This window comes from Myiozetetes cayanensis, unplaced genomic scaffold (genome assembly GCF_022539395.1).
Source record: "Myiozetetes cayanensis isolate MyiCay16 unplaced genomic scaffold, myiCay2020 scf5-8, whole genome shotgun sequence".
NCBI lineage: Eukaryota > Metazoa > Chordata > Aves > Passeriformes > Tyrannidae > Myiozetetes > Myiozetetes cayanensis.
Window position 1 is genome coordinate 59738839 of NW_026087742.1, and position 27409 is coordinate 59766247.

At 39.5% G+C, this 27409-nt stretch overlaps 2 protein-coding genes across 4 annotated transcripts in view; both read right to left on the bottom strand.

The window, feature by feature from the left end:
* Window positions 1-10992, bottom strand: part of ZC3H13 (zinc finger CCCH-type containing 13) — a 45780-nt gene extending 34788 nt beyond the window's left edge. Inside the window, exons 1-3 of one of the 3 annotated variants that reach the window (XM_050334041.1) lie at window positions 10843-10992; window positions 4890-5012; window positions 4340-4449 (exon numbers count right to left, since the gene is read on the bottom strand). In XM_050334041.1, the coding sequence (XP_050189998.1) occupies window positions 4340-4449; window positions 4890-5006 (227 nt within the window). In that variant the 5' untranslated portion in view covers window positions 5007-5012; window positions 10843-10992. Of the gene's footprint in view, window positions 1-4339; window positions 4450-4889; window positions 5759-10842 lie in introns of those variants that run through there. The other 2 variants (XM_050334040.1, XM_050334042.1) reach the window with 2 other exon arrangements.
* Window positions 10993-11996: 1004 nt separating this feature from the next.
* Window positions 11997-27040, bottom strand: CPB2 (carboxypeptidase B2). Its single transcript, XM_050334066.1, has 11 exons — window positions 26885-27040; window positions 22918-22993; window positions 21175-21299; window positions 20975-21083; window positions 20344-20445; window positions 19729-19833; window positions 17090-17206; window positions 16020-16110; window positions 14726-14928; window positions 12786-12870; window positions 11997-12658 (listed from the first exon to the last, which is right to left on the bottom strand). Exons 1-11 carry the CDS (start codon window positions 26953-26955, stop codon window positions 12474-12476), a joined length of 1269 nt encoding a protein of 422 aa, XP_050190023.1. The 5' UTR covers window positions 26956-27040; the 3' UTR covers window positions 11997-12473.
* Between the last annotated feature and the right edge of the window lie 369 nt (window positions 27041-27409).

Here is a 27409-nt window from a genome sequence, read left to right on the forward strand (position 1 = left end):
TTTCAGTTCAAGAAAACAAATTTTCTCTTCATATACTTCTGGCTTGATACTGAGTTTACTACTTCTGTGATAGCTGTTAGCTGTAATTACAAATTCTTCCATGAAATGGTTGCGTGAAAGTACTAGATCTGTGCCCATCAGTTTACACTAAAAGATACTGACGCTGTCTTATTTGATTAGAAGAGTTTTATGTAATACATGAATAACAGAATTTGCATTTCTTTAGTTTTTCAGACTGAATCAGAGTTTCCACTTAGAGAGCTGTTTCTCCCACTCTTCCTCTGTCACATAATATGTGAAGGGTAAACTTACTTTCATAGTATGCATACAAAAATCTAAATTAATATAATTCCATTTTAAGCCTGCACATATTTGAAAAACAGTATTTTTTTTTCATTTCTTCCTCAGCACTGTTATCTGTATTTAATTATTTAAACTGCATCATAAGTTTAAGTGCATGAAGACCTACAAAAAAAAAAAAAGACCAGTGACTGCTCTGTTTTAAATGCATTTAATTCTCCATGAAGTTGTAAATACAGGTCAACCTAGATCAGAGGTAATGTACAAAACAGTAGAACCCTGCTTCTTTCATCACTAAGGATCAAATAATATCCAGTATACAAATATAAACAAGTTATCTTCTTTGCATGCATGACTAAATAATCATTAAAGTGTCTCACTTTAGTAAAGTTTATGGTTCAAGTTATTTTTGGCCTTCCCCCCATATATTAAAGATAATTCCTTTCCATTACCAAAACCCTCTGAAGCATTCCAACCATCAGCTACCTCAACAAATAAACTGTCTTTCAATATTAAAGGGCAATTCAATGCCTTAATTTTTAATATTTAAGCTATGGTACAAAGGATTTGCATTAGTGAAACTAAAAATTAAGTTCAAAGGCAGAAGGATTATCAATAATGTACTAGTAATATTGTTCCTCAAGAGCAACACTTTCAGGAAAAATCCCAGTTGCTGAAGTAGAAAGTAGAGTGACATATGATATTTTAATGCCTTTTTTTTTTTTTTAAGTTATAGGCTGGAGCAAAAAATCCAAACCAAACCACTTCACCCTGAATTAATAATTTTTTTCTTCCCTCCCATACTGAAAAAAGGTGTTTTGCTAAAACATCATTGCATTATATTTCAATATTATAGAAGTTATCTAAAAACCCACAGAAATCTAAAAAGGTAGATTCTGTGTTCAGGGCTGGGGTTTGTTGGTCTTCTTTTTGTTTGGTTTTTCTGTTACTGGGTCAGCTTTAGGAGAATACCAACACAAAGTTATTGCAACAATCTTCTCTCTCCTTCCTCCAAAACGTCATAACCCTCCAAATCTTTTAATAAAATAAGACAAAGTTTGCCAAATTTTAAGAAATAATTACTCAGGAAGCCATGACTGTTTTCAGATGCCTTGGCTTAATGCACAGAAAAACAAGCTGGTCTACTAGCTGATTTTTCTTTTATGCGTACCACAGTTTTGATTTTTTACAAAACGGTTTCTTTTCTACATAACTTTCTGCCAGCCCCCTTCAGAATGGATCTTTGGTTATTCCAGGTTATGTTCACTGCTGAGTTTAAACAGATCATGATAATTTACTTCTGCAGTTTAAGATGATGTGGCTAGACTGCAACTGGCAGAACCTTTCACAAACCTTTCACACAAGACATTATACAATTTCTCTTTAATGGCTTAGTATTTCATGCTGGGTCCATCTTTTAAATAAGGCCTAAAATGAAGAATTTCCTCATTTCAAATTTTAAGCAGTGCAATCAAATGACTTTAAACAACATTACTTCCTGCAACAGTTCAGTTCTCCATGTTCAACAGCATTTAGGAAATGCACATTCATAACTGATGCCTCCATTTGCTTCTGTACCTCTTACACTGTCAGAAACAATTACCCAGCAATAGGCACCCTTTGCAACACACCCACCTGTGAGCATCCATGTGTATGCATGTGACAGCACACATGTGTGTACAGGCAGATGACAATTACTGGTGTACCATGTACATATTATAAATGTTCATGAAACATTGTCCCATTTTCCAGTTTCCCATACTACAATATTTGAACCTCGCAAAATCGATAAATTCTTTCCTAATATTACTGCTGGCTTGGTGTGGTTTTTAAACACAGCATAATGATCCTGAATAAAGATGATCAGACTAAGAAAGGGACCCTGTGCTGGCACAGATCCTGACAATAGCATAAAGCAACCAGCAAGTAAGCTGGCAAGCAACTAACAATCTACCAGTGCAGCAAGAGAGCAAAATTCCTTGTGGAACAGCATGTTTACGCACAGTTCTTTCCCTGTTAACTTCTCCTTACTTCAGGTGCCTAGACTGGCAGGTCTATTACTGAATTCTTAATATTATCATCAGCTAAGTTTTATATATAAACATGCTAGGTTTTATTTTTATAGCAAAATTAAAATTCATGCTGCAAGAATTCAGCAGCAATAATGCTGAAAGAATCTTTTCCACACTGTAGAGTCAAGTTTTCCTACTGCCCAGTGATGTTCTGAACTATGGGATGCATTATGGTCAGATAAAACCATTAACAATGAGATTTATTGCAGACAGGTATGAAACAGAAGGAATGATAGAGAAAGGCAGCAAGACATGCTTTGTCCTACCAAACTGCAGACAAGAGACTTCCCCAGCAGGCCTGGCTAAACACATGTAGACATGCTGCCACTACATTATCCCAGATACTTGAACAAGAGTATTGCTTTAACTGAACTGATGTGGAAGCAGCATTAGCTTGGCTTGCGTAAAGCCAGTAAATTGCATTCGAAATGCCTGGATAACATTTGTGAAAAATCATCTCTAATGTTAAATGGCATGAAAATGCCAACATTTTTTATGTACATAAACCAGCTTTTTCTATGCCTGGCCAAGAGCTATCAGTAGAAAATTCTGAAGACAAGTAGGCTTCTTTCATTTGTCTGGTTTGGGGGGTGTGTAGGGGTGGTGGGTTTCCTTCCCCTTTACTTTTAAGAACACCTTTATTAAATGTTGAATGTGTCAGGCAAATAAGCAGGAGGATTTGTCCTTTGACTTTTTCATACAGTCCTAGTAAAAAAAGTCAGCAATAAAAAGAAGCAAATCAACATTATCCTTAAATGTCAGTAGTGAGAGCGAAGCAGAAACACAGTTTTAATCATTAAAAGAAATGTCACCTTTCTTCAAATGACCAAGCAGAACAATGCACTGGGTGTTCCAAATGCTGAAAGCAAGGAGAAAGTGACATTCTATCAGTTTTAAAATTTAATCTCTACCAGCAAATCACTTACTTCATCCATTTGGAACATTCAGTACAGAAGAGTAAAATCGTTTACACACCAAAAGAAATATTAAACTCAGCGATGTATTTTGTATCCCAGCATTACCACCTCAGAAGCAATGAAAGATCAAACAAGCAAAGTCAAGATCATTCTGAGATTATGCCACAGGAATAGGAGAAAGAACCAGAAACAGAATCCTAAACTCATGCCAACCTTCCTGTTGTTCCATTATGCTTTGATGCTTCAGTGTGCCCATCCATAATCTAGAGGTATCATTAACACTGGCATTATGAAGGACAGTTCTTTGTAAAATATGAAGCTTTCAAGTAAAGAGGTGCTATGCTAAAACCATAATAATTTTTGTCCTTTAGAGCAAGAATATTACAAACTTACTGCCACATTCAGTTTCAGTTAAACAAGTGGGTATTACGCCACATAAAGGACAGTTGGAAAAAAAATTTAAACTGTAGTAACATATGAAGAGCAGATAATAAAAAAAATACTCTTTTGAAAAGTCAAGTAACTTTTTTGATCTCCTCCTATGACACAGGATATTTTTTCTACATCTGACAGATAAAGTCACAAAACTATGTTTGAAGAGAAGTGTCTTCTCACAACAGGAGAGAAAGGATAGACACCTTATTCATCAAACAACATAGCAAAGGCAGAAGGCAGTAAGCATGAGTACTGCTTTAAGTAATTGCAAACCAGCATTTTAGAAAAGGACAGACAAGTATACCAGAAAGCTGCAGTGACACTATGCCAAAACAAAAAGTATTAAGGTACTTGAACTTCCCATTTCAAGTAATATAAGTAGTTAATCTGCATTCAGAGTCTACTTTTTTAAAGCTATATACACACAAAAATCCTGCACGCTGCCAAATTAATTGTTTTGAGCAGTTTCACAAGGCAATTGGTTATTGATAAAACATATGATTAGGCACACCACAGCATTTCACTTAAAAAAAAAAAAAAAAGAAACAAAAGACATAGTTGCAAAAGCTATTTTCCTACAGCATGTGAAGAATTCAAAGTGAGTTCTTGATTTACCTTCTATAACTGCTGCTATAGCCTTTACCTCGTGGTGAAGGGCCATGTACGAATCTACATGTGTTCCCATAGAGGCAGTTGCCAGTCTTCAGCCAGTTACGGCACTGTGTCTAAGAGACAGACATTACTGGGTGAATTTCACACTCGTTTCTGGAAATACCATTGGTGTGAGTGTGGCAGAACAAACAAATGACTCCACATTAACTCCCATTTATCTGTAATTTCTGTCCACCAGTAATATAACTCATTAAAAAAAAAAAAAACCAACAATGAGCATCAGATCTGGTAAAGAAAAATTTAGGTTGGTGGAAATACTACTACTATGTACAATGCTACTGCTCCTCTCCAGAAGGTGGGACAACACATGTTATTTGAAAATTCTAGTATTAGTATGTTGAACATCCGTGCTTTAAGGAGTTCTTTTCACCTTTACTTTACATCAGTGACATCTGAGCATTTGGTACTTGTGAGCTACTCTTTCCCACCACACAAATCCTGGAAAAGAAGATGCTGGGGTGGGGAGGAAAAGAAGAACACTTTTACAACTCACCTCTGCAGTACTTCCAGTGCTGGGTCCAAGCCTTTCAAACACACTGGGTCTTCGGGATGTACTATCGGATATGGTCTTGGTATTTTCCACTGTGACCTTCCTTCTAATTTTTGACATTTTGTACTACTTCAACCAAAAAAAAAAGCAAAACTGTAAAATCCTTCAGTTTGGGGCTATTGACACTGAACTCACATGAATAAAATAGTATGGATATACATTGTAAGAGTTGCTGCAGAGGTGATGAAGAAAGAAAAAGAAGTCATAAATGAGTGAAATGTATCTAATAACAAGGAATGCCTCTGATTTGAACTAGTCAGCTGAACACCAATAACGATAATTTTTCATTTTATTTTATGATCTGATATGTATTCTTCAGCTTTCCCTTGGGAAAGATCACAAGATACATTATGCATTTAGGCAGCAAACACCACACAGGACAGATGCTTTCTTTCATCATGTATTTTTGGGGCATGAACTGAAGTGACTTAAAGTGAACAGAACCTTTAATGTTATTTCACCAACCTCTCAGAAACCAGTTCCAACCACTAAAAATGCCTCCCATTTTTGAAACAAATTTCCAAAAATTAGAGCTCCATTTTCCCTCCTTTGTTGTGTATGACAACCTACTGAAAATCACCTTGATATCAAACACAGTCTGTGTTTGTTACTGGTTTGATTCCTACAACTATTTGGAACCACATGAGTTTAGGAAAAAAAATAAAAAACTCCACAACAGTAATACACATCTTAAGCTTTTCCAGAACTAGCTCCTTTTCATTAAGGGAAACAGATTTTAAAGGAAATGTAGCATAACTTTGATAAACAAGAAGTCACAATTTATCTTACCTGAGAAAAGAAGTTATTTATAGAAAGGAAAATATATTTAAAAAAAAAAAAGGAAGATACACATTTAGCACTAGAAACAGGTTGTATATAAAGGGCAGAATGGGCCCCAACATCTATTGTTCATTCTTTACATGCTACTTGATCTAAACAGAAATAAAATCAATTTGGGAACATCTGTCAGGTGCTGGACAATTTATATACAGCTCAGAAAACCACCTCTTTGTTGAACTGCAAAGTGCCATCACTCTCATTAGTCAGCAGAGCATGATTAGCCAAACACTAATCTTCCTACCCTTCTGCTCCTATCCATGCGTCACTGCATTTAGAACACACGCACACTCTTAAGCTAATTTCTCACACACTAATAGATTACAAATGTCAAAAAGTTCATCCACAGAGCCAGAATAATATAAATTTAAACTAACATCCACCAGAGTTGACTAATACACATTTTTACCATCTGATCAGCAATATGTCCCCACAGTATTCAGATTGTAAGGTTACATTTCACAGGAAAAAAATATTACAATGCATAAACATGGACACTTCATTATCTGAACCCTACAGTTCCTTCCATGACAATATTTCCTTAGGATTCTGACACCTGTGCACTTTCTACAAACAGAATGCTGTGCTGAAGCTCTTGCTAAGCACTTTAGTTCCTTTATAAACAATAAAAGAAAGCAAGCTTACACCGTGAACTTGGTATTTCTCAGTAGAGCTCCACTCTATTGACTACTTCTCCAAGCCTCTTGATTATCTGAAGAATTTTATCTCATAAGTAAGGTTCAGATAATCAAGACATTAACCAAGATGCTTAGGGAGAGTGAAAGTTAACCATATGGTGTATACCAAACATTAAAAACAATGGTTAACATCAATTAGTGGAAGCAGACAGTCAAACAGCAGAATTTGCCAGTAGTATGAAATTATTTGGGTTAGTAAAAACTGTGGAGAACAGAGATTTCCAGGAAGATCTAACTGAGTTAGAGAATTGAGTAATACAACAGCAGATGAAATGCAAATAAATATAATGCAATGCACACAAGGAGAAATGATTTTATCTAAATATTTGATGAGATCAAATTAGTCCAGTCTTCTGAGAAAAATAATTAGGAGTCATTGTGGACAGCTCAATGTGCAGCAGTAGTTTTAAAGTCTGACAGGATAAACCATTAAAGTTAGAAAGCAAAACAACACCATGTCTCACCTAGCTAAGCACCTTTCCATTTCAGGATTCTCACTGAATTTCAGGAAAAAACCTACTAAATTTCTACAGTTTCACCCAGCCACACCCTTTAGTAGAGGATATAAAAATCAACTGACACATGCAAAACCATTTTTAATAAGACAATCATATAACAACTACTGAATTTGGTTTAAATATTTACAGTTAAAAGAGCCATATCTGAAATAAAAAGGGTTAGAAGAATGACACTGGCAATGGCATAAGGAGAGCATTCAACACAAGAAGGACAGATGAGTGCATCTAATACATAAGTATAGTTCACACTGACATGGTAGTAGTATACAGAAAAATTACACTCATTTTGCCTCTCCATTTGAATGTACTTTGATTTTCAAAGAAACAGAGGCAAACCTTTTGTTTGGAATGTTACTTTTTACTCAGCGTATAGTTCCTTTTTGGAATTAACTTCCTATAGGAAGTTATGATGATGACTACGCTTAAAAGGATTGTTATAAGCATGAAGAGGATGAAGGCGGCAACATCATCATAACTGAACACATAATTTAATTCCAACTGCATTCTTCCCCATATTTGGACAATAATTTCCCATAAGGAAATTAAGAAGAATACCATCCAACCCTCAATCTTCGAAGGTTTGTAAAATCCCCTATTTAAAACAAACAAACAAACAAAACAAGACTTGAATGAGAAATGAAAAAACATACTATTTCTGGTAGCATTGTGTCAATTCTATTCTTCTATTCTGGCCCATATCCACCAGTTTGTAATTAACAACATATTTTATTAACAGAAGGGATGTTTTATGATAGATTACTCTAAGCAAACAAAACCAGCATGCTGTGAGTGCACAGCATATTCCTTTCTGTATGCATATATCATATGAGAACCTCACTCATGCAACAAGAACTGCAAGACATTTCACCATTAAGTGAATATAACTGTTACCAAAGGCTGCAAGATTAGAGTCCAGACAGAGGCAAACTGAGGAATTTTCACTACGTCAAACATTGCATTTGAGAGACTGCATCTGAAAATGCAGATGCATTTTCATTCTTTGAAGACCAAGCAAGTTGGAAAAATAAATGGACTATTAAAACAATATTGAAAATTTCAGATGTATAATGACAGCTTTTGTGTTTCTGACAAGCTTCTTTGCTCACAAACAAGTACTGTGAGGGGAAAAAATTTCCAAATTGTCCAAATTTCCAAATTTCTCAGTCTGCACATTAATGGACAGTCAAGAACACTTTAAATGGAACATCCCATAAAGATTGCTGTAACTCGCTCAGTTCTCACACATTTTCACCTTACGTTGTTTTACCACTGATGATCACAGTCCTGCTATCAATCCCACACTGACAGCCAGTGCAATGACTTTCCATCAAATGTCTGCCTCTGGATTATCATCTCCTTATCAAACATTCACGTGGATTAGACAGCGCTGAGTATCAGTGTGGACTGAGTCCTGAGACTTCTCAACAGTTCAAATTATTACTATCATGATTTAAAAAAAAAAAAATTAAAAAAATGTCTAAGTCGAAAATTATGCACTTCAGGTACCTGACATTAATTGCCAAATCTACTTAGGGGCACTGAAGTATCTGCAACTTCTGAAACAGCTTACTACCACTAAGTGAGGTTAATTTCATCCTCCTAAAATAAATTCTATAGCTAAGATTTTAACTGTAAAGTATCACTTTTCCATACATAAACAAGATCCAGGACAACCTGCATCAATAAATTAGAAATATTTTAACACTATGAAAACTTACACACAGATGGTCTGTTACTCTTTAAAAAGTTACTCTTTAAAAAGAGTAACTGCCCCAGAGTGAGAGACAATCTGTTAATAACATTAATTATACTACCATTTGAAGGAAAATATATTTCAGAGTATTACTTACATGAATAAACCTAAAAAGTAGACAGACTTGAGAGAAGTGAGTGCACCTAGTGGGCTCTAACCAAGGAACTGAAATCAATGAAGCGTGATGTGATTGACACAGTATTCATTGAAATGTTATATTTTTATTATTAGTACTTCTACATTTTGGTATCAAGCATGCTTAAGATTTTTCTTCAATATTAGTGTGATATTACATAAGCCACAATCAAGAGACATCTGAAACACCTACTTTTCCATTAGAAAAACCTAATCTAGCTCCCTGCAAAAATGAATCCTGAAGGATTCTACAAGAAAACTAGAAACTGAGATGTAGCAGAACAAAAGTAAAATTTAAAAAAGAAAAAAAAGATAAAATCTCTTTAAGAAGTCCAAGACATCACTCATAAGCATGTCAATGTCTGTGCATGCACACACCACACACAAGCTAAACATTATGTCACTTCAGAAAATCCTACCTGTGAAGAGATAAATAATACACCTTTTAAAATAACAAGCAAAATTAAAGCCCTATAGAAGTTCAAATACAAGCTGATTATAACACTCTATAATAAACCAAATATGTGTTGAAAACTTAGTAACAGCTTTGAGAATGGTTCCCGGAACTTTTCGAAATGAAGAGCTTTTACCTGAAAAGGTTTTGGTTCCGATTACAATGTTAATGTTTCCATGTCACAATACTAATAAAATAGTGATATTTGAAGGAACTTCACAGGTTTACTGCCTAAAAGTAATACTAAAAATGATAAAATGTGTTCATATCAAACCTTCCAAAAAAACCATAAAGCCTGTTTGACAGAAAACTGGCATTCTAGACTTACTGTAACAACTCCTTGCTGATAACCCACCACCATATTAACTTGAACCTGTTCCCCTAATTTAACATATGATATTTCTCCATTAGTAGAGACAAGCAACTACTAACTACGTTTGCACAAGCGTAAAATCATGGTTGGCCTTCTACAAGTGAATAAATAAAAACATCAGGCCCTAGTATCACACTAGGAAGTATATAGTGCTCCGTGTCTAACAAAGTCCTCATATTCAAAGATGTTTCCCCAGACTAAGAGACAGTCTACGCAGACTGGTGCGGACAGGTCCAAGTTCACTCAGCTTTCACGTGAAGCTTGCTAGATATGTGTTACCTCCAGTCTGTGAGCTGGATCACCACATTAGCAAGTTGTCACTCTCAGCAAAGATGCTGAGAAGCAGTGTGTGTGATCTTGGGCACAACCACACAGAGCCACAGTTTTCAGAGAGCTTGTTCATGGGCCGAGTCTGTCCACTCCCGTCTGCACAGAAGCACCGTGAGTGTTTCACCACCGGCACAAGATCCCTCAAAGTCCTGGCTGCTAACCCACTACATGCCAAAAACCTGTTCCTCAAACATTCTTGCAGAAGGTTGACAAGAAATCAGCGGTGGAGTGAGAATCCATTGAGAAGTCAAAGGTGAGGACCTAAGCAGACCATCCGTAACACACTAACTCAAAACGCCCAGGCTACAGGTTCTGGAAGGGATGGGAATTAGCCGCAGCCGCTACCTGAAGGAATGGTGATGGGGAATTTATATGAGCGAAATTAGTAGTCCCTCTCGACCGTATAAAGCAGAAACTATTTTACTGCCAGAAAGTAGGAGAAGAGCCCTACTGAAGTGGGGGGGAAAAAAACAACCCCAAACAACGAACAGGGAAGATCCGAGTACGTAGAGAGGAGGCTGCAGCGCGGCCCCGGCCGGCGGGACGGCGCTCCAGGCACAGGGTGGGATGGCTCCGCCGGGCACCCACCGCCGCCGCTCCCGGGGAGCCCCCGGGCGGCCCGACCCGAGGCCGCGCTGGGCGGGAGCGCGGCCCTTCCCCGCCGCCGCGCTCCGCGGGCCTCACGCCGCCGAGGCCCGGCGGCCCCGCGCCAGGCCCGGCCGAGGGAGGGGGAAAGGTGCGCGGGGGCCCGTCCCGCCTCCCCGCCTTCCGCGCCCGCGGCCGCGCCGCCGCACTCACCTGCTCCTTGCGCTGCCGCGCCGCTCCCCGCCGCCTCCTCCGCCGCCGCCCGGGGCGGAGAGGGTGGGAGGGGGCGAGGGGGGGGTCCGTCCTCCCGGGCCTGGGCGCGGAGCGGCGCGGGCAGGAGGGGGAGGAGCGCGCGGAGCGGCGCGCGCCCCCGCGGACCCGCCGCTCCCGCCCCGCGCGCCGGGACAGCCGCCGAGGGAGCGCCGCCGCCGCCACCGCCCCCGCGCGCCCTGCCCCGCGGGCCCCGCGCCGCCCGCGCCGCCGCCGCCGCCGCCGGCGATGACGCTGTGATGACGATGGCGACGGCGGTGACGGTGACGCCGACGCCGATGACGATGGAGGCGGCGGGAAGGGCGGAAGCGGCGGTGCCGCCATCTTGGGGGAGGGAGGGGGAAGTGGCCGGCCCCGCCTCGGGGGAGGCGACGGAGGTGGTTATGGATCTGGAGCCCGAGTGCTGAGGGCTTTTGCTGTAGAGGTTGTGGTTGTTCAACCTGGAGAAAAGGAGGCTCAGAGGGACTTATCGCTCTCTACAGCTGCCTGAAAGGAGGCTGTAGCTAGGTGGGGGTCGGTCTCTTCTCCCAGGCGGCAGGACAAGAGTACATGGTTTTAAACTGCTTTTGGGAGGTTTAGGTTGGGCATTAGGAGGAATTTCTCCACAGAAAGGGCGATTAGACTTTGGAATGGACTGCTCAGGGAGGTGGTGGAGTCACCATCCCTGTAGGTGTTTAAGAACAGACTGGATGTGGCACTTAGTGCCATGGTCTAGTTGGCACGGTGGTGTTGTTTGGTCATAGGTTGGACTCGATGATCTCAGATCTTTCCCAACTTTATTGATTTTGTAATTCTGTGATCTTCAATTAGTCCAAGATTGCTCAGAGCCCTATCCAGCCTGATTTTCAGTGTTTCCAGCGATGGGGCATCTACCACCTCTGTGGGCAACCTGTGCCAGTGCTGCACCACCTGCATTGTAAAAAACTTAGTCCTTAATCTCAACCTGCCCTGTTTCGGTTTAAAACCATTGCCCCTTGTCCTGTCACCTTATAAGGGTCTTGTAACATCGTATAAAGCCTAGAGGCCCATGTTTTGCTGCACAAACCCTTGGCTGCAGCATAAATGAACTTGGCTAATTGTAGTGGAGATGAGACGCCTGTGTGTCCTTGCCTTTATTGAAACGTGCAGCAAGAAGTTCTCATGTGAACATCCTTTTTATTTGACAGCAGAAACCAGGAGTAGAGTTGTTTTCCGGGGAGAAAATCCTTTAATAGCTCAAGTGACTGAAATGGAGGAACCCCTTCTGTGGATGGAGTCTACCTTGTATGACACATGTTGGTCAGAGGCCCATTCGAGGCTACATCACCTGGAGTTCCCACTATCTAGTGGTACATCTGTGCTATTTTCCTCTTACAGAGTGCTCTCTATACATATGTCGTGCACTGAGCTACCATTGCAGGTATAGGTATATAGGTATAGTTGAAAACAACTGATGTGTCCTGAAATATAGGGGTTGCAGTAATTCCTTTTTTTTTTTTTTTCTGCCTATGTGAAATAATTTCAATAAAGCAGCAAGCTTTTTTTCTTACTTTTATAACTAAGTGCAGTAATGCTGGAATAAATTATATTCAACATCACAAATTTTGGAGAACATGTTTAGCTATCTCTTTCACAGCCGAAAGTGCTTCTAAGCAAGTTGGCCTAATTTCTTGAGAAGGAAGCAAAAATCCGTAAGTTCCCGTGTCTCGTAGCTCAAAGGTAAAAGAATATTTAATGCCAAGATCATAAGCCCAGTCGTCGGACCCTCCAGGAGCTAAATCTGTGTGAGGAAGGGAAAACAGATAAATTGCCTGAAGCCAGAACTTCAGTCTTCTGTTCAAAAGCTGTCTTCTGATGCCAGGAAGGACATACTGTCATGCCTGTAGTTGCAGGAAAGTCATACTTACAGATCGTTTGTGCACCAGGACCAGGTCTATAAGTTTCCTTTGTTGTCCTCCTTATAGCTTTAACTGCTTTCTTCGCCAGGCTGTCCTGAAATTAAACAAAACATTATTAGCTTTGAGGCCCTGTGATAATAGTTAATATGTATTCAGTTAGGATTTATTTACACCGTGCTCTGAATCTTGCATTAGTTAAATACTCTTATAAGAAGTTCTAGAAAACCCACATAATGCGGTAAAAATTTTCAGCATATGCCCATGCTGCAGATTGCATTTCTGCTGTAGACAGATAAAAAAATATAGATAGCAGTAAACTGTTGTCAAACCACTTGTTCTCGTATTTTATCTTTTCTGCCCCAGTATTTAAGTCACTGACGATTTATGTGGTATTGAGAAAAACAGCAGGCAAATATTTTAATTGAGAGAACTCTACTCTTAAGCTATAAAGAAGACTTGAATACCCAGAATTAGGGCATCTCTTTCTACTTCTCAGGGAAAGAGTCACAAACGCATTATTACTGTTTACTCACAACTGCACTTTCTAAATTGTGGTATTTAAAACAGTTTGTTTCAGGAAATTAAACAGTAACCAAGACATCACAGAATATGTTATTAGGAGTTAGTTTGTTCAATATTTACATTACTGCTTTTTTTTTTTCATGTCTTCTGAACACACTGGCACTAGTTACCAATGGAAATGCTATATTGGACTCTATGGAATTTTGAAGTAGGATGCTTCCAAAGAGTTTCTTGTGTACTTTTACAGTTCTTTTATATGTAAAATGCTTCTTTTAAAAAAATAAAATTTTTTTAAAATATTATTTTAAAAAATAGAATATGTTAAGTGACACAGTAGATACTGACGTTGAAAAGCAATCAAAATGACAACAGTGTGTGCATATGTCAATCGTCTATAAACTCTCCTACTGTCTGTCCTTATGTCATACATGAAATTACCTGTCTGTGTATGAAATTATTACCTGTCCACCTCAGACATGCACTGGCTTCCCAGATGGCAAATCCCAAAGCCTGTCACCTTCTTTCTGATCGCCTTTCCATGATTTCTGCTCCTTTCTTACTTTGAGGCAGAAGCCCATGCTGCAAATGGCAGAATTCATTGCCTCCACACTTGGAGCTTAGGAAACACTGAAAGTGGGCTAGGAAGTACAGGAGAAGGAATCCCTTGCTCGGTGGATTTTGACATCTTTGCATAAGAAGAATATAACTAAGCTGTCCACCTGCTCCTATTGCTTGATTACTCTGTGTGAACGTATCTCAGTTTAGCCTGGATATTTTTTCCACATCCAGACAAACCCATAGTTTTATCATTAGTGAGAAAAAACAGCAACTACTTTTTCTGCTGTGAATGCAGTCTGTCCTCAGGGTGACTTTTTACTCTGTGATTTGGTGGCTCAAGAATGTAAAATTGTACATAACCAGGGTATGTTTTCCATCCTACCATTAAGACTATCTTAAGAAGTATCCCAGAAAAAACCATAACAAAAATAGCAAGGGTCACTAGAACAAGTAGCAAGGGTCCACCTCATTGCTTAGGTATGTGAAGGGTGTTTTTCAGAGTTACACACCCAAGTAATTTCAGAATTTGTCTAAACCATATAACATAATGAGGAATTTGCACATATATGTGTTTTTGAGGTGTCCAAAACAATGTGACTCTGCTCTTTTAACAGCAGCTTCAACATAGGTGTTGGTGATGTGTTATCAATCTGGAATAAATATTTTCATTTTTCCATAGTCTTCGGAAGCAGATTGCCGACTTACACACTACTAGACTAGACCAAATTAATTTGCTAAGAGCATCAAGAAAAATCTCATTTTCTAATTCTTGATCCTCAGAGCAGTGTGACTCCCTCACTACGAGGCTAACCAAGCAGGGTCAGTAGTTCTGTAATAAGTGTGAAACTTCAGGAGCTGGGAAGACTTACCAGCTCGTCATGGTCTTTGCTTCTGTTCGTAGTGTAAGAATATGGAAACAATACCAACTGGGAGTAAGAGTGCATGGTTATGTAGGCTTTAATAGTGTTTTTGTGGTCTCTGACAAAGCGAGCCACTGCTTTCACTTCAGGCTCGGACTCCGGGTAGGGTCCACAGTACGTCTCCTGACATTCATAGGGAGATGCTCCTTGACCTGTAACAAAAAAGGTGCACAGTTTTACTCTTTTACTTCTTTCGCTCTGCATTTCTGTTCATCTAATTGTAGAAATCTGTGCAAGCCTACAAAGATTTCTCATCCACTCTGCTCTTGGAAACAATTGGAGAAGGTAGAAGAAACATTGTTCAAAGAACATATAAAAAATCTAAGAAGAGAGGAAGAACATGCTTAATTTAAGATCACCACATGATTGTGAGGTCACATCTTAAAATCTAGAACTACAGGAAAAGGGCAGTTCTAAGTGATTATTTAATCTTGGGGGAAAGCAAGCTCGCAATGGGGAGCTGAAGAAACACTAATCAAAAGTTTTTAAGAAAACACCATAACAAGTTATCAAGAAGACAACTAGGATTCACCACTCCTGCTATCTTCTGAATAAGACCAAATAACTTTCTGGAAGCAGTTGGGATTTTTAGTGTTTAGTGAAAAAATGCGTATTTTCCTATAGTAGCCATGGATGGTTTAGGAATGGACTAAAATGACTGAAAACCATATAGGACATTAATGTCAGCACTAAGTGAAGTCAGATCTGATCTGTAAGGTAACATTTAAGCTATTCTGCAGACTATTCAAAACTTGTTAAGTATACTAAAGTGCCCAGAGTAAGTAAATGTGATATAGCCTTCACAAGAAACATTAAGACCCAAAAAATCTTAGTCTGCTAGGCATTGCGGAAGGATGACTGAGGTGATCAGTTTGTACTCTATGGTGGAGCACCTACGCAACTGGATAGTTCAACAGGCCTTGGGCCATCTCTTCCCTCTTTCCTCCTTCCCACCAACAGCCCCCACCAGTGTGTCATGGTGTGATGCAAGGGGAAGTGTGTGATGCATGGTGTGTGCTGGGAAGAGGCTATTCCCTGGGGTGTCATCTGGGGAGGAAAAATCCAGGATCCCAACAAAAAGTATCTAAATCTGGGGAAGTTTTCGCTGGTTCATAACACATGCTTAGCTGCATTTCTCTTTATATTAACTTTGTGAAATGGTAAACGAAAACGTTCTCAAAATAAAAAATTTTAAAGGCTAAAAGTGAGGCAGGGATACAATAGGAAGAAAATTATGTCCTACCACACCAGTGTGCATCAAAGTTCCTGTTCATGTCAGTACCAATGCACTTGCTGTTGCCGTGCTTTGAGCGGCTTTTTCTCCATAGGCGATTCTAATGAAAGAGATACACAAGCCATGTTCAGGAAAAAAGCTGAAAAAATCAATGCACCATCTCCCTGGTTAGTTAACTGACTTCCCACTTGTGCCTCTACAGTCGTGTGCCAATGAAAACCAAGGAAGATTCTAAAACCACAATCTGTTTGCCAGCAAGGCTGGATGATAAAAGGAAATTTTGGGTAGGATAAGAAGTGGTCATATCTGGTCTCATTTCAATGTGATTTGGACTGTGGAGAGAGGGGAGAAGACATTACAGTTTGGCCTGGTATGTGAGTTTAAGAGCTCAAGTCCAACCTTCCTGTAGGCGCTGCTCCCAACACATGGGAAGTTGGAAATTTGGTGTTCAGCTGTTGAGGTGATGGTGCATATTTATACAAGTGTGAGCCAAGCTGCGTTGAAGATTAAATGAGTAAGAGTGGAGGAGGAGATTTTCTTTTTAACTTGAGTGAAGTATTTAAAAAATTAACCATCTCAACAGCTTGGGATTTCCAGCCAACAAATAAAACCCTGGACAAAAGGTACCTGTTGTACCTTCATTTATCTCAAAGAAAGAGTACTCAGAGAAAAGGGCTGCCTTGCAGGAGTAAGGAGTGAGTTACTGGCTGTGCTGTAGGTGATGCAGGACACTCTCCAGCTTGTCCTGGATTGTGCTGGTATTTATAACCTTATTTCTGAAGGCTGACAGAGGTGTTTCCTGACATCTGGAAGTATTAAAATATCACAATGAGATTCTGTCATTTCCAAATGCATTTCTAGCAGATTAGAAGACGCAAAGGTACTGTGGATAAAATGCCAAAAAGTTGCAGTATTTGTTGTGATTTAAGTAGGGCAAAGATGCAGAAATTCCAAGCACAGATTAGGAGTTTGGGGTGTGCGGTTCCAGGATGAAAATGAAGCTCTAAGCACGCACAGTGACTGAACCCATAAATAGCAAATCAGTACATTGCACAACCTGTCAAAAAAGGTCTACATACAGAGGGATGGCTCCATGTGTACTCATAGCCATCCACATTCATCACAGGCATGACGTAGAAATCAAAGTGCTCCAGAAGCATGGTCATGGTGGGGTCTCTTTCGCGCACATGGATTGCCTATAAAGCACAGGGGAAACTTATTAAAAACATTTATAATAGTGTTTTTCTTACATTCCTAGAAAGGCACCTAGTGGCACATGTAAAATAATTGTGCAATTATCAGACAAGTCTACCTCCTGATAAAGCACATCACATCATGGAAATTGCTGAATAGCAAAGCAACTCTTTGCTTAGAACTGCCATGGAGAGGGTAGGAATTGAACTGATACAGTCAGTCAGATACACTCCAGTCCTTTAGTGTTAATGGGTGGTCATGAGATAGAATTGAAGCCTATTAATAGGAAAGTTTGAGCTTTTGCTGCTTGTATAAATAATAGGAACCCTTCCTCCCACCCATACCCAAAATACCACAAAAGTAGCACAAAATATAGCAAGTCTGAAAAAAACAAGTAACATTTCAAATGGCTTCTGTATATAACATTATTTCTCTGGTTGCATCGTGAGTTTAATGCAATTGTATCACAAGAGCCAGTAAGATCTACATTGCTAATTTTGTCTCACAGTTTATTTTGAAGGCTCTAGTGATACCTAACCTGGTTGTTGGTCCATGATGTAGGAATAAATTTTAACCTAGATAAGTGGTTTTGTTACTATTAGAATAGACTAAGTCCTTAATCATATATTTTCTTGTTTTTTCTTTATGCCTTACTTAAACCACTTTCTTTCATTTTTTTTCCCAGTTTTCCTCAGGCAATGGACTTCTTTTAACTAAAGGAGAAATGTCAATACTTCTACAATCTTAACAACAAAATTAAATGAGTGGACCCATTATAAATAATGCCTAGAATTTGCTAGAGAGAGATGGTGGTTTTAATGTGTGTGTGCAGATGTGTATTAATGTCAGACTTTAAAATGTTACTTCATGGAGTGCTATGGAAGTAAAATTTTAATTTAAAACACGTAAATTAGATCAAAGGTATGGAGAACCTAAATGTTCAGCTTGTTACTTCTGAAAAATGCTGCAGGGACATGTCACTGGCAAAGTGACAGCACAGCTGGTAATTATTTGGAGCAGTATGAAAAGGGCAAGTACATTTCTCTCAAATGGAACCTTGAAGGCTGGGATTATCGGTATGTCACAAGGCACATTCAGCTGTATCTGTCCCTAACTCCTGTAATATCCTTTCAAATGTTACAGTTATTTAGGCTTTATAGTTGTGACCCTTTATTATTAACATTAACATTATTTAGTTCCATCACAACCAAATCATAATTTATGTTTCAAGGACTCATCTATGTTGTTTTTCTGACTACAGTACTGGTGATTGTGAAGTCTCAATCTCATCTAGGTTATTTTTACTGTGAATTTTGCTTTTGTAAAAAAGTAACAATAAATAATATCTCAGAATATTAACTGAGCAAAATGGACAACCTTGACTGGGCCAGAAAGGCCTTAGGAGCCTTTTCCTGGTCCATACCAGGAACTGGACCAGCAGCTTGGCATGAAAAGTAGAGCATAGATGCCTTGGGTTCAACAAGACTAAGGCAATGTATGTTAAAATCCAGGTGCAAACTGTTGATATTGTATCTTTTGGTGTACCTTTGTTTACTATCCTGAGCAGTATAGATATCAAAGATATAAAGATGGATGTGACTATTGGTCTGCAGCTGCACATCGAGACTGGTCTATCTAAGACTGTTCTACAGGCTCATCCCATCAGTGATTTTGTGGTTCCCATGAACTGTGTGCATGGCTAGCTGTTGTTGGTCATGTTCTGGAGGTCTGAAATGAGGGTATCTCTAGCAGGGCTAGAAGGTGGCTTGTGTGGCTTTATTCTCTGCATGAGGCAGATCCAGAAAGAAGCAGGAGCACAAATAAAAAACATAGAGGCAGGAGGAGCAGTAGCAGCAGGTGACGCATCACAGCAAGTGATAAGTAGAAATTGCTGGTGTGCATGCTGGTGTTGAGCTATGCCATGCCTGGAGTAGCCAAGTGTGGGGTACCTATTGCTCTAGAAAGGCATGTAGGGAGAGAGCCAAGAGTTGTAGAACAGCTTGAGCTCACTCTGGATGTCTTCTGATCTGCTCCAGGCATTGCCAGATGCAGTAATACGGACATGAACCACTGTGTGCTGCATGACCCAGAGCCACGACCATTCCTTGAATCCACGTGGCAGCAAAAACTTAGCCCTAGCAGATTATCAAAATGAGCTTTTGCTGGCATGGCCTCTCCTTCCCTGACCATTCATAATTATAAACGTCTCTGTTGAATTTTCTGCATAAGTTTTTTTCATACTTGAAAGTACATTTGAGCTCATCTGCATTCAATCCCTGTGACTTTGTGTCTCTCTCACACACACACCCTCCTATCTACTGACACACACACACACACACACACACACACACACTCTCTCTCACTGTTATGTATGCAGCTTAGACACAAATCTCATGTGTTGGTGTTGTGAAAGTAAATGGATTAAGGTTTTATGGATCTTAGAGTGCAATTGGACAAAGGTAAATGGCATCAGGATTTTTTGCTTTGCTTTGACAACAGTAATCAGATGTGATTATCTACTCACATGGCCTATGAACCACAGGCAAAAAGCAGGAGAAATCCATTCTCTAGCGTGGATACCACAGTCAATCCATATGGCACTTTTGGATTTTTCCTGGCTTTTAGAAATCTGACAAAAGAGAAATTGCATTAAAATGTCACCATTGTAAAGCAGAAATGAAAAGGTAACTAAGATGGAAGAAGAAGCATCTGTCTTGTAGGGAAAGCTCATACTGATCCTGGGCCAGGATGCAGCCACCAGTTATGTTCATATGCAGTCAGACAGCCACATTCAGTCTGCTTGCAAGTTCCTAACATAGACACCAAGATTACAGAAAGACCTGAGGTCAAGAGAGTCTGGCATCAGCTATGCAGGGCAGCAAACTAGATTGGCTTCATAGTCAACAGAGGAGGGTATCCACTGTGCCTTTGGATGATGGCCAAATGTGACCCAAAAAGGAACTTGATGTCATCCAATGCGTTTGCAACAGTAATGCACCTTAGTAAAACAACTTTAGAAACTTCTAAAAACCACAAAAAATATGCATGTAAGTATAGATTTAAGGAAGTGTTCTGGCCAAGCCCCATCACTTGCTTGCATTATTACTTGGCAGGTTTTTGCAGTAAGTCACAGCTGTACCTTCAGAACATAAAGTGGTCGCTTTTCATATGATGATCCAATATGTATTTTCTGTAGGAGATCAGAGTGGACGTTGACTACTTCTTCCATCCAATGGTATATCTGCAAGGGTGAAATTAGTATATAGATACTCTGTTGTTTTCCTTCATCCCTGAAAGTGACTTAAATTCATTCTACCTCCCAAAATCCTGCCTCTTTACCTGATGGGAAAGAAAAATGAATAATTCAGCCCACTTGCCACTTGCCTGACTCTAATTTCTCTTAAAACAAACAGTCAGATACAGTCACAACATAGTCCAAGTATAGGCCTGAAATTCCTCTTTAGTTCTATTTGGTTAAATTATTATTCATTTAATGTTTCAAATATTTACATGTTTGTTTTGTGTCTTCGTTTTTCTTCTCTCTTGACTGCCTTTGAATGGCAGTTTGAGGCAATACATGTATTAGAGATTTTGTCTGGTGCTTATTTCTTTCTCTGTAAAAGCATTACAAGAAATAAAACTATAAATTGTTGAGTAATATGATGATAATTATTACCTGTTGATGTTTTCTTTCCCTTTATCTCTATTCTCAATCATGAGACAAATTTCACCCTTTGAATCTACAGATGCTTACAACAAAAATATCTTACTTCTTTCATTGAATGGTAGTTTTCATAATAAGAAGAAGATCTGCGTGGGTTGACTGTGTCATTGACAGTCTGTTTTTCAATATATCCTTGAACATCTCCTATCAAGACTCTGAATAACAAAGGAAAAGCACAACATCCTGTTAAATAAATGACAAACAACTTTACAGAAACATTCATGACAACAAATAAAAAATACATACTTGTGTTGGATGGCCAGTTGCCTTAACTGAGCTTTTGTGCTATTTATGTTGGATTCCCTGACATAGAAATGGACTTCTTGGTCCTTCTTGATGTTTTCAACCACAACAGGTTGCCAGAGAATGACCTACAAATTTTCCAAAAACATTTCATTTTTTTTTTTAACTGAGGAAAGAAAAAATATTCTTACTAACATTTAATAAGCATTTTGAAAATAATCAAAGCATATGTTTTCAGTTTAAGATACCCCTCGTAACAAGCAGTTTAATGTTGGCTGTTATGTGTTATAACATTCTGCTACTGCTGGAAATGAAATGTGTGTATTTAAGAAAGGTTTATAATGACTTCTGCACATAAATTCATAAATCAAGAACAAAGACGGGAACATAACCTTTGCTGAGATAGTATTTCTAGTATAATAGATATATTTAGGTTGTTATTATGTTACATGTTTTCAAGTCTGCTGAGAGTTATTTTCCCTGAGGGTATTTTGAGAATTAATGAAGATCAGACCAGTCTTTGTAGTTATTGTATTCTCTGATGACTTTGATCAGGGAGGAAATAAATGCCAGAAGGGGTTTGAATATAAGTCAAGTTGAAGCAGCAATACAGAGACTAGAAATGGGAGGAAAATAAGAAAATGAGATTCTTCTTTGTAAAATTAAATATTTTACAATAATGAAATCTGAAGCCAACATATTCAATAAAAGACTGAAACTGTAGAACTAATAATACAAAAAGATCTAGGGGTGCCAGTTAGAGAAAATAAGGCATAAAAGTAGAGTGTGAAAAAAATTAGCATAATTCTTGGATGCATTTTTATGGCATCATACAGAAAGGAGTCACCAAACAGTAGGGTTTATTTTGTTTTCTTCCTGGTGCAGTTGCACCAGGAATATTGTATCCAACTCAGGGCACCATGTTTCCAGGCATGTATCAGGTGTCAGCTGTTGACCTCATTTCTCAGAGAGAACGTGTCTGCAAAATCATACAGAAAACTCATCCATGCTTTTTGATCAAGACTTTGGAGCAATAAATGGTAAAACATTTGGCCCAGGGATGTATTACTGCAAGGTGCTATACAAATGGTTGAGCTAGTCTCAGTGTAGCCATCTCAGACATTATTGGCAGAGTAGTAGCAGCATCACATGGATCAGCATTGTTTGGAAAACCCATCCAAGAAGCAAGCTGGATGTTGCTGTCACTGTTGCCCTGGCTAGCCTGCTGTGTGTACTGATGAGCACAAGTTCATGTTTAGTTTCTCTTTGGCATAGACATTCTTTGAATTGAGAGTAAAGAAAACTAAGGAACTCTGGATTAACACGGCTGAGGTGGCAGAGGAGCAATGAATGGGGATAAATGGGAAACTTTGGTAATACATATGATTATTGTTCTCTTTACCCATCATCAGCAATGGTCAGTCCTGCCCCATGGGCAGCTACCAAAGGTGCTCCTGTGTCTGGGTCTTCTGATGAAGGCTACATGCAATGTGTGTGCTGTAAGGACAAAGCTTATGTTTCTTTTGACTTATGTTTTTACTTCCCAACTTTTGCAGGAGTAGCACCTATAATTAGCCTAATAACTCCTCTTATAAGATGCTTATTTTCTAGGTTGTAGACATTACAATTTGTTGGGAGGTATTGTTTTTGTCTTCCCTTTCCCTTTCCAATTCCCATTCCCCTTTCTGTTCTCTTCTATAACTTGCCAGAGAGAGAGAAATCAGAGAGACAGAAGAATCTGTTTACCTCAGTGGTGTTCAGTAAATTCTGAAGGGCTTCAACTTGTTCATCTGTTTGTGGGAGAGCCCACAAAACTTCATCCCTGAAAAATATGAGTACTTAGTAAAGCACAGGTATTTAGAAAAACTCCAGTTCATGCAAAAGTGGAGAAGCAGGCTTGGCCTTTCTCATCTTCCCTGGCTTAGCTGCCGTGAGCTCAAAGATGAATCAAGGGTGAAGATGTTGGGCCCTGTTCCAGCCTCTGCTTCTGCAAATCAGTGAAATCCAGGAAAGAGATGGTGCAGGGCTGTGGTAGCCAATATCTACTGCTGGATGCTGAGATTGCTACTAAAAGCTGGAACCAGCATAACAGCCACCAGCCCCAGCCCCGGCAGCACTGGTGGAAAACTAGTGTAGACCAGGAAGAGTGTCAGTCACTGTTTAAACAGAGAAATCAGACCTCCCATTCTGCCAAAATCCCTCCCAGTTTGGCAAAAGCCAAACACTTTGTTTTGTAGATGTGCATTCCTACTCCAGTCAAGTTTTTTTGACCTCTCCATTTGTCTATCTCTGCCAAGTAACATTTCAGCTGGTCTGCACCACTGTCCTCCCCATCTTTGCCCAATAACTTATATTCCCTTTCTACTTGAAAACCATGGTCCAGACATGCTGTACATGACATGGTGCTTTCCAGCTACTCCATGCTTGATCCCACTGTTGGTGACAGAAGTGAAATTCACTTTCTGGAAAGAAAAAAATACCACTCTGCATTGTAAATTGAGCCTTGATCTTCAGTGCCCTGCAAACCATGTAGTTCAAAACTGCACTGGATATATAATTAAAATAGTTAATACGTGTAGAAGAAGGAGACTCCAGGGAATGTCAGACCTCTATTTCCATTTCCACTGCTGGGGTGGCTCTGAGCCCTCTAAGTGCGTGGAACTGGTGGCACTGCATAAACCAGGCACCATGGAAGTCCCTGACAGCCCTGTCTGCAAAGACTGTCCTGAAAAGAAAACAGGAAGGGGTCTCAAAACTAGTGTTTGCAAGCAGCAGAACATGACTGTCAAAGCTCATTGTTGTGACTGATTTCAAGCAGAAACCTGACAACATCTGGCAACCAGGTGATTCATCTTTGCTTTTAGCCAGGCTCCAAGCAATCACTGTTGTTTCTCATGCAGAACCAACAATATGCCAACCCTGGTTTTGCCTCCATCATCATTTGACAGAACATCAAGAAGCAATCAGGGATAGCCAAGGTTGGCAGTGTGCCTATTTCTTTAGGTAAGTCCACTCTGAAGTCTGTGTTTGAGGCTACTTTAAAAGTGAATTTGTCTTCTCAGAGCTGGGGAGGTCTTTTCACGGGGAGCTCAGAAAAGGCCTGCTGCATCTGGTTTCATCCTATGATTCCCACAGCCAGAGAGTACCAAAATGAGAAAGCTGCTACGTACTTGTACTCCAGTGTTTGTTGCACAAATATTTCAGCTGGTACAATTTCTCTATAGCTCTCGTAATAGGCCCTGAATACACTGAACAAGCTGATCAAAATTCTGTCCTTGCACTTGTAGTCATGGGGAATATTAACAGCCAAAATTGTAGTTGTTGGGCTTCTCAGTTCCTTTGCTTTGATTTGGCATTATACTCTTTCATCTGTATTCTGCCCCACTCTTGTTAACACTCAGACAAAGCTTTAATTACTGCCTTTATGCCAGTCTCAGAAACAACCCTGCACCCCCAGCTTCCTTGCCCTGCCTGCTGCACCTGTACAGTTGGATATGGTCATCTTGAACTCACCTCTTTTCTTTCACTTTCTGTTCTCCATGCCCTGTTTCCCTGGTTGGTCTTTGAGTTTACCCTTAAAAGGATCCGTCTCATTCTTCTCCTCCAACTTCCTGCCAGGGTTCCACTGGGTTCTGACACTATTCCCCATTTCTTCTTCTTCTCCTTTTTACCTTTACCATCCTCACACTACAGTGCTCAGGTCTTACTTAACCTGTAACTATGACAAAGTGAGTGGGATGCATTACAGTTCATTTTAAATGGATTTGATATCTTTGCCTGAGCTAGGCACTGTTTTAATAAAGAAACAGGCATTTTGGAGTCAGGTTAACCTGAGCTAATTTAGATGTGTGTGCAAACCCAGAATGAACTGTCACCTAAATACATGCATTTTTCTCGACTAACTGTACAGTAAGGTGAATGGACTTGTTCCCATGCAGAGCTATGTAGAAATCCCATACAGTCATATGAATCCCACCCAGGGGCCACCATCTCACACATAGATATAAATCTGTGTCAGCTTTCTGCAGGAATCTCAGTCTCTTCATCCCTCCTCTCCATTGCATTTCCCAGTCGCTAGAAAGGCTGTCAGCATCGCCTTATACAGGCCCACGAAAACAAGGCATCAGCATGGATGTGTCTCTCTGTCCTCATAACATGGCTTCATTTAAACCTTGTACATTCTTTCTGACTAACATCTCCAGAAGAGAGGCCTCCATGATTGTCTTCAGCTGAATGTCTTACCCTCACCCTAACAGGCAGTGTCACTAGAGGAGTGCTGCCAGCATCTTCTGTTTCCTGGAACATGTAAGGTGTTCATCTGCCTGGAGCACAGATGCCTTTTTGTGGGCTGTCTCTACTCCCACCTTGCTGACTCTCAGCCTCTAGCCTTGTCCCTTTCCCTACACATGAGGTAGGTGCCTTTCCAGTGTTATGAACTTTTCCACAAGTCTCACAATGTTGAGTATTTTTATAGAAGTCCAAATGCAGTAATCACACTATAACCTTGCAAGGGAGGCTTTAATACGTTCCTGGTAAATCCCCCAACACTAGCATTCAAAATAAAAGTCAAATAGAATGTATCACTTTTTAAATCTCGTTGCTTTGGCCATTTTCAAAACTGGAGCTGGGAGGGTTAGACTAATGCTTTCTGGTGGGAAATGTCATATTCTTCTGTAAGGGTCAGACACTCAGTGTTTTATTTAAACAATAAATAAATGAACCATCAAGTAGCACAGAGCAATACTGTTCCACTGAATTCACCTAAAACCATGTTTAAGTGTTCCCCTACTGTAATCCTCACACCTCCATAGCAATCCACAAGAAAATATGATTGCAACACAGAGGTGAAAGGTCTTCTTTTTAAGGCATGAACTCAGTGTTGTTCACCAGAAACAGGTCTGCCACTGGCATGTGGTGCAGAGTCACAAAAGGGCTGTAAGACATAATTCACTGGGTTTTGTGTAGGTATTTCAGTCCTGAGAGCAGGTTATATTTAATCACAGGTTGTTTAGCTTTGCTTAATATCACCACATGAAGAACTTATACTTTTAGTTTTACCTATTAAAACATGTCCGTTTTTTAAAACAGTTTACATGTAGAAAATAAAAGCATTTTGCCTGTCTTCATCTCTGACATATGTTCTTGTGTTTTAAGAAAGAATTTGGTTTCAGGGCATTTCTGAAGTTTATCAATAGGTAACAATAAAGTGCTTCTGAAACATTTTACAAATACCAAATGGTTATTCAAAAGTGATTTATGCTCAGAAAAACAATCATAAAAGCTGCTTTGGAAAGAAAACAGATTGTTAGCACTTTCTGAAATGGTTTCCCTTTCTACATCAAGAAGTAATTCATTTAAGATCTTGTTTTAAGGCAAATGAAGCAAATTATTTTTTCCCATTAAGTTTCAGAATTCCCTTTACTGGCATTCAAAAGCACTGAATGAACAGAATTGATTTGCACTTAGACCAAAAAGAATAGTTTTAATATGATTAAAAACATAGGATTTATGGATGCAAAAAAGACTTAAAATAATTCCATTTCCTCCACCATCTATATGTTAAATTGAACTACATATCCAATTACAAGGGCAATAAATAAATGTCAGCCTTTGCCAAAGGTTTTCTTATGCAACTTGGAATTATTTTGCCTCGATACTTTCCCTGTCCCTCTCACCACACACTAAAAGCTCAGCACGATCAGCAGATATTTACCTTGCGAGAGTGAAGACATGCTTCTCTTGAATCCAGATAAACAGGGTAAAAAAGAGCAGGTAAAACTTCATGGCATCCACAATGAAATCAAATGCAATTGGAAAGTGAAGGGTTCAGGACCCACATTATTGATTTTAAAAATGTTATTTAAAGAGTAGTTAAAATTTAATACTCCTTCTCACCTCAACTCCAAGCTCCTGGTGGCTTAGTCAATATGGCAGAGCTCCCTAGGGAGGTCCTGCCTGTATTGATGTCATTCATGTACGAGAGTATAAAATACATTTTGGACATTTTCGTATTGACAAGTCACTTCATCTCGGTCTTTGTGTTGCTTCATTGTGGTTATGAATCACAGACGTGAGAAAGAACACCAAGCACAAAGCTTTGTGAACCTCTAATATTTGTGGAAGTCCAGCAGCATGCTCTGCATCCAGCACTCCTATAAGACATCACAGCCAAGCATGAAGCCGGGTCAGAGCAGTGGGAATGAGGTTATTAAGTCCAAACAGAGAAATCCTGAGCAGG

What these genes read in the sequence shown, in the direction of transcription:
- CPB2 (XM_050334066.1), bottom strand. Translation starts at nt 26,955, where the DNA reads ATGAAGTTTTACCTGCTCTTTTTTACCCTGTTTATCTGGATTCAAGAG. An exon ending in CAACTGGCCATCCAACACAA is followed by an intron (nt 21,084 to 21,174) that starts GTATGTATTTTT and finishes TTTGTTATTCAG; the next exon opens with AGTCTTGATAGGAGATGTTC. An exon ending in CTTTGATGCACACTGGTGTG is followed by an intron (nt 14,929 to 16,019) that starts GTAGGACATAAT and finishes TTTTTGTTACAG; the next exon opens with GTCAAGGAGCATCTCCCTAT.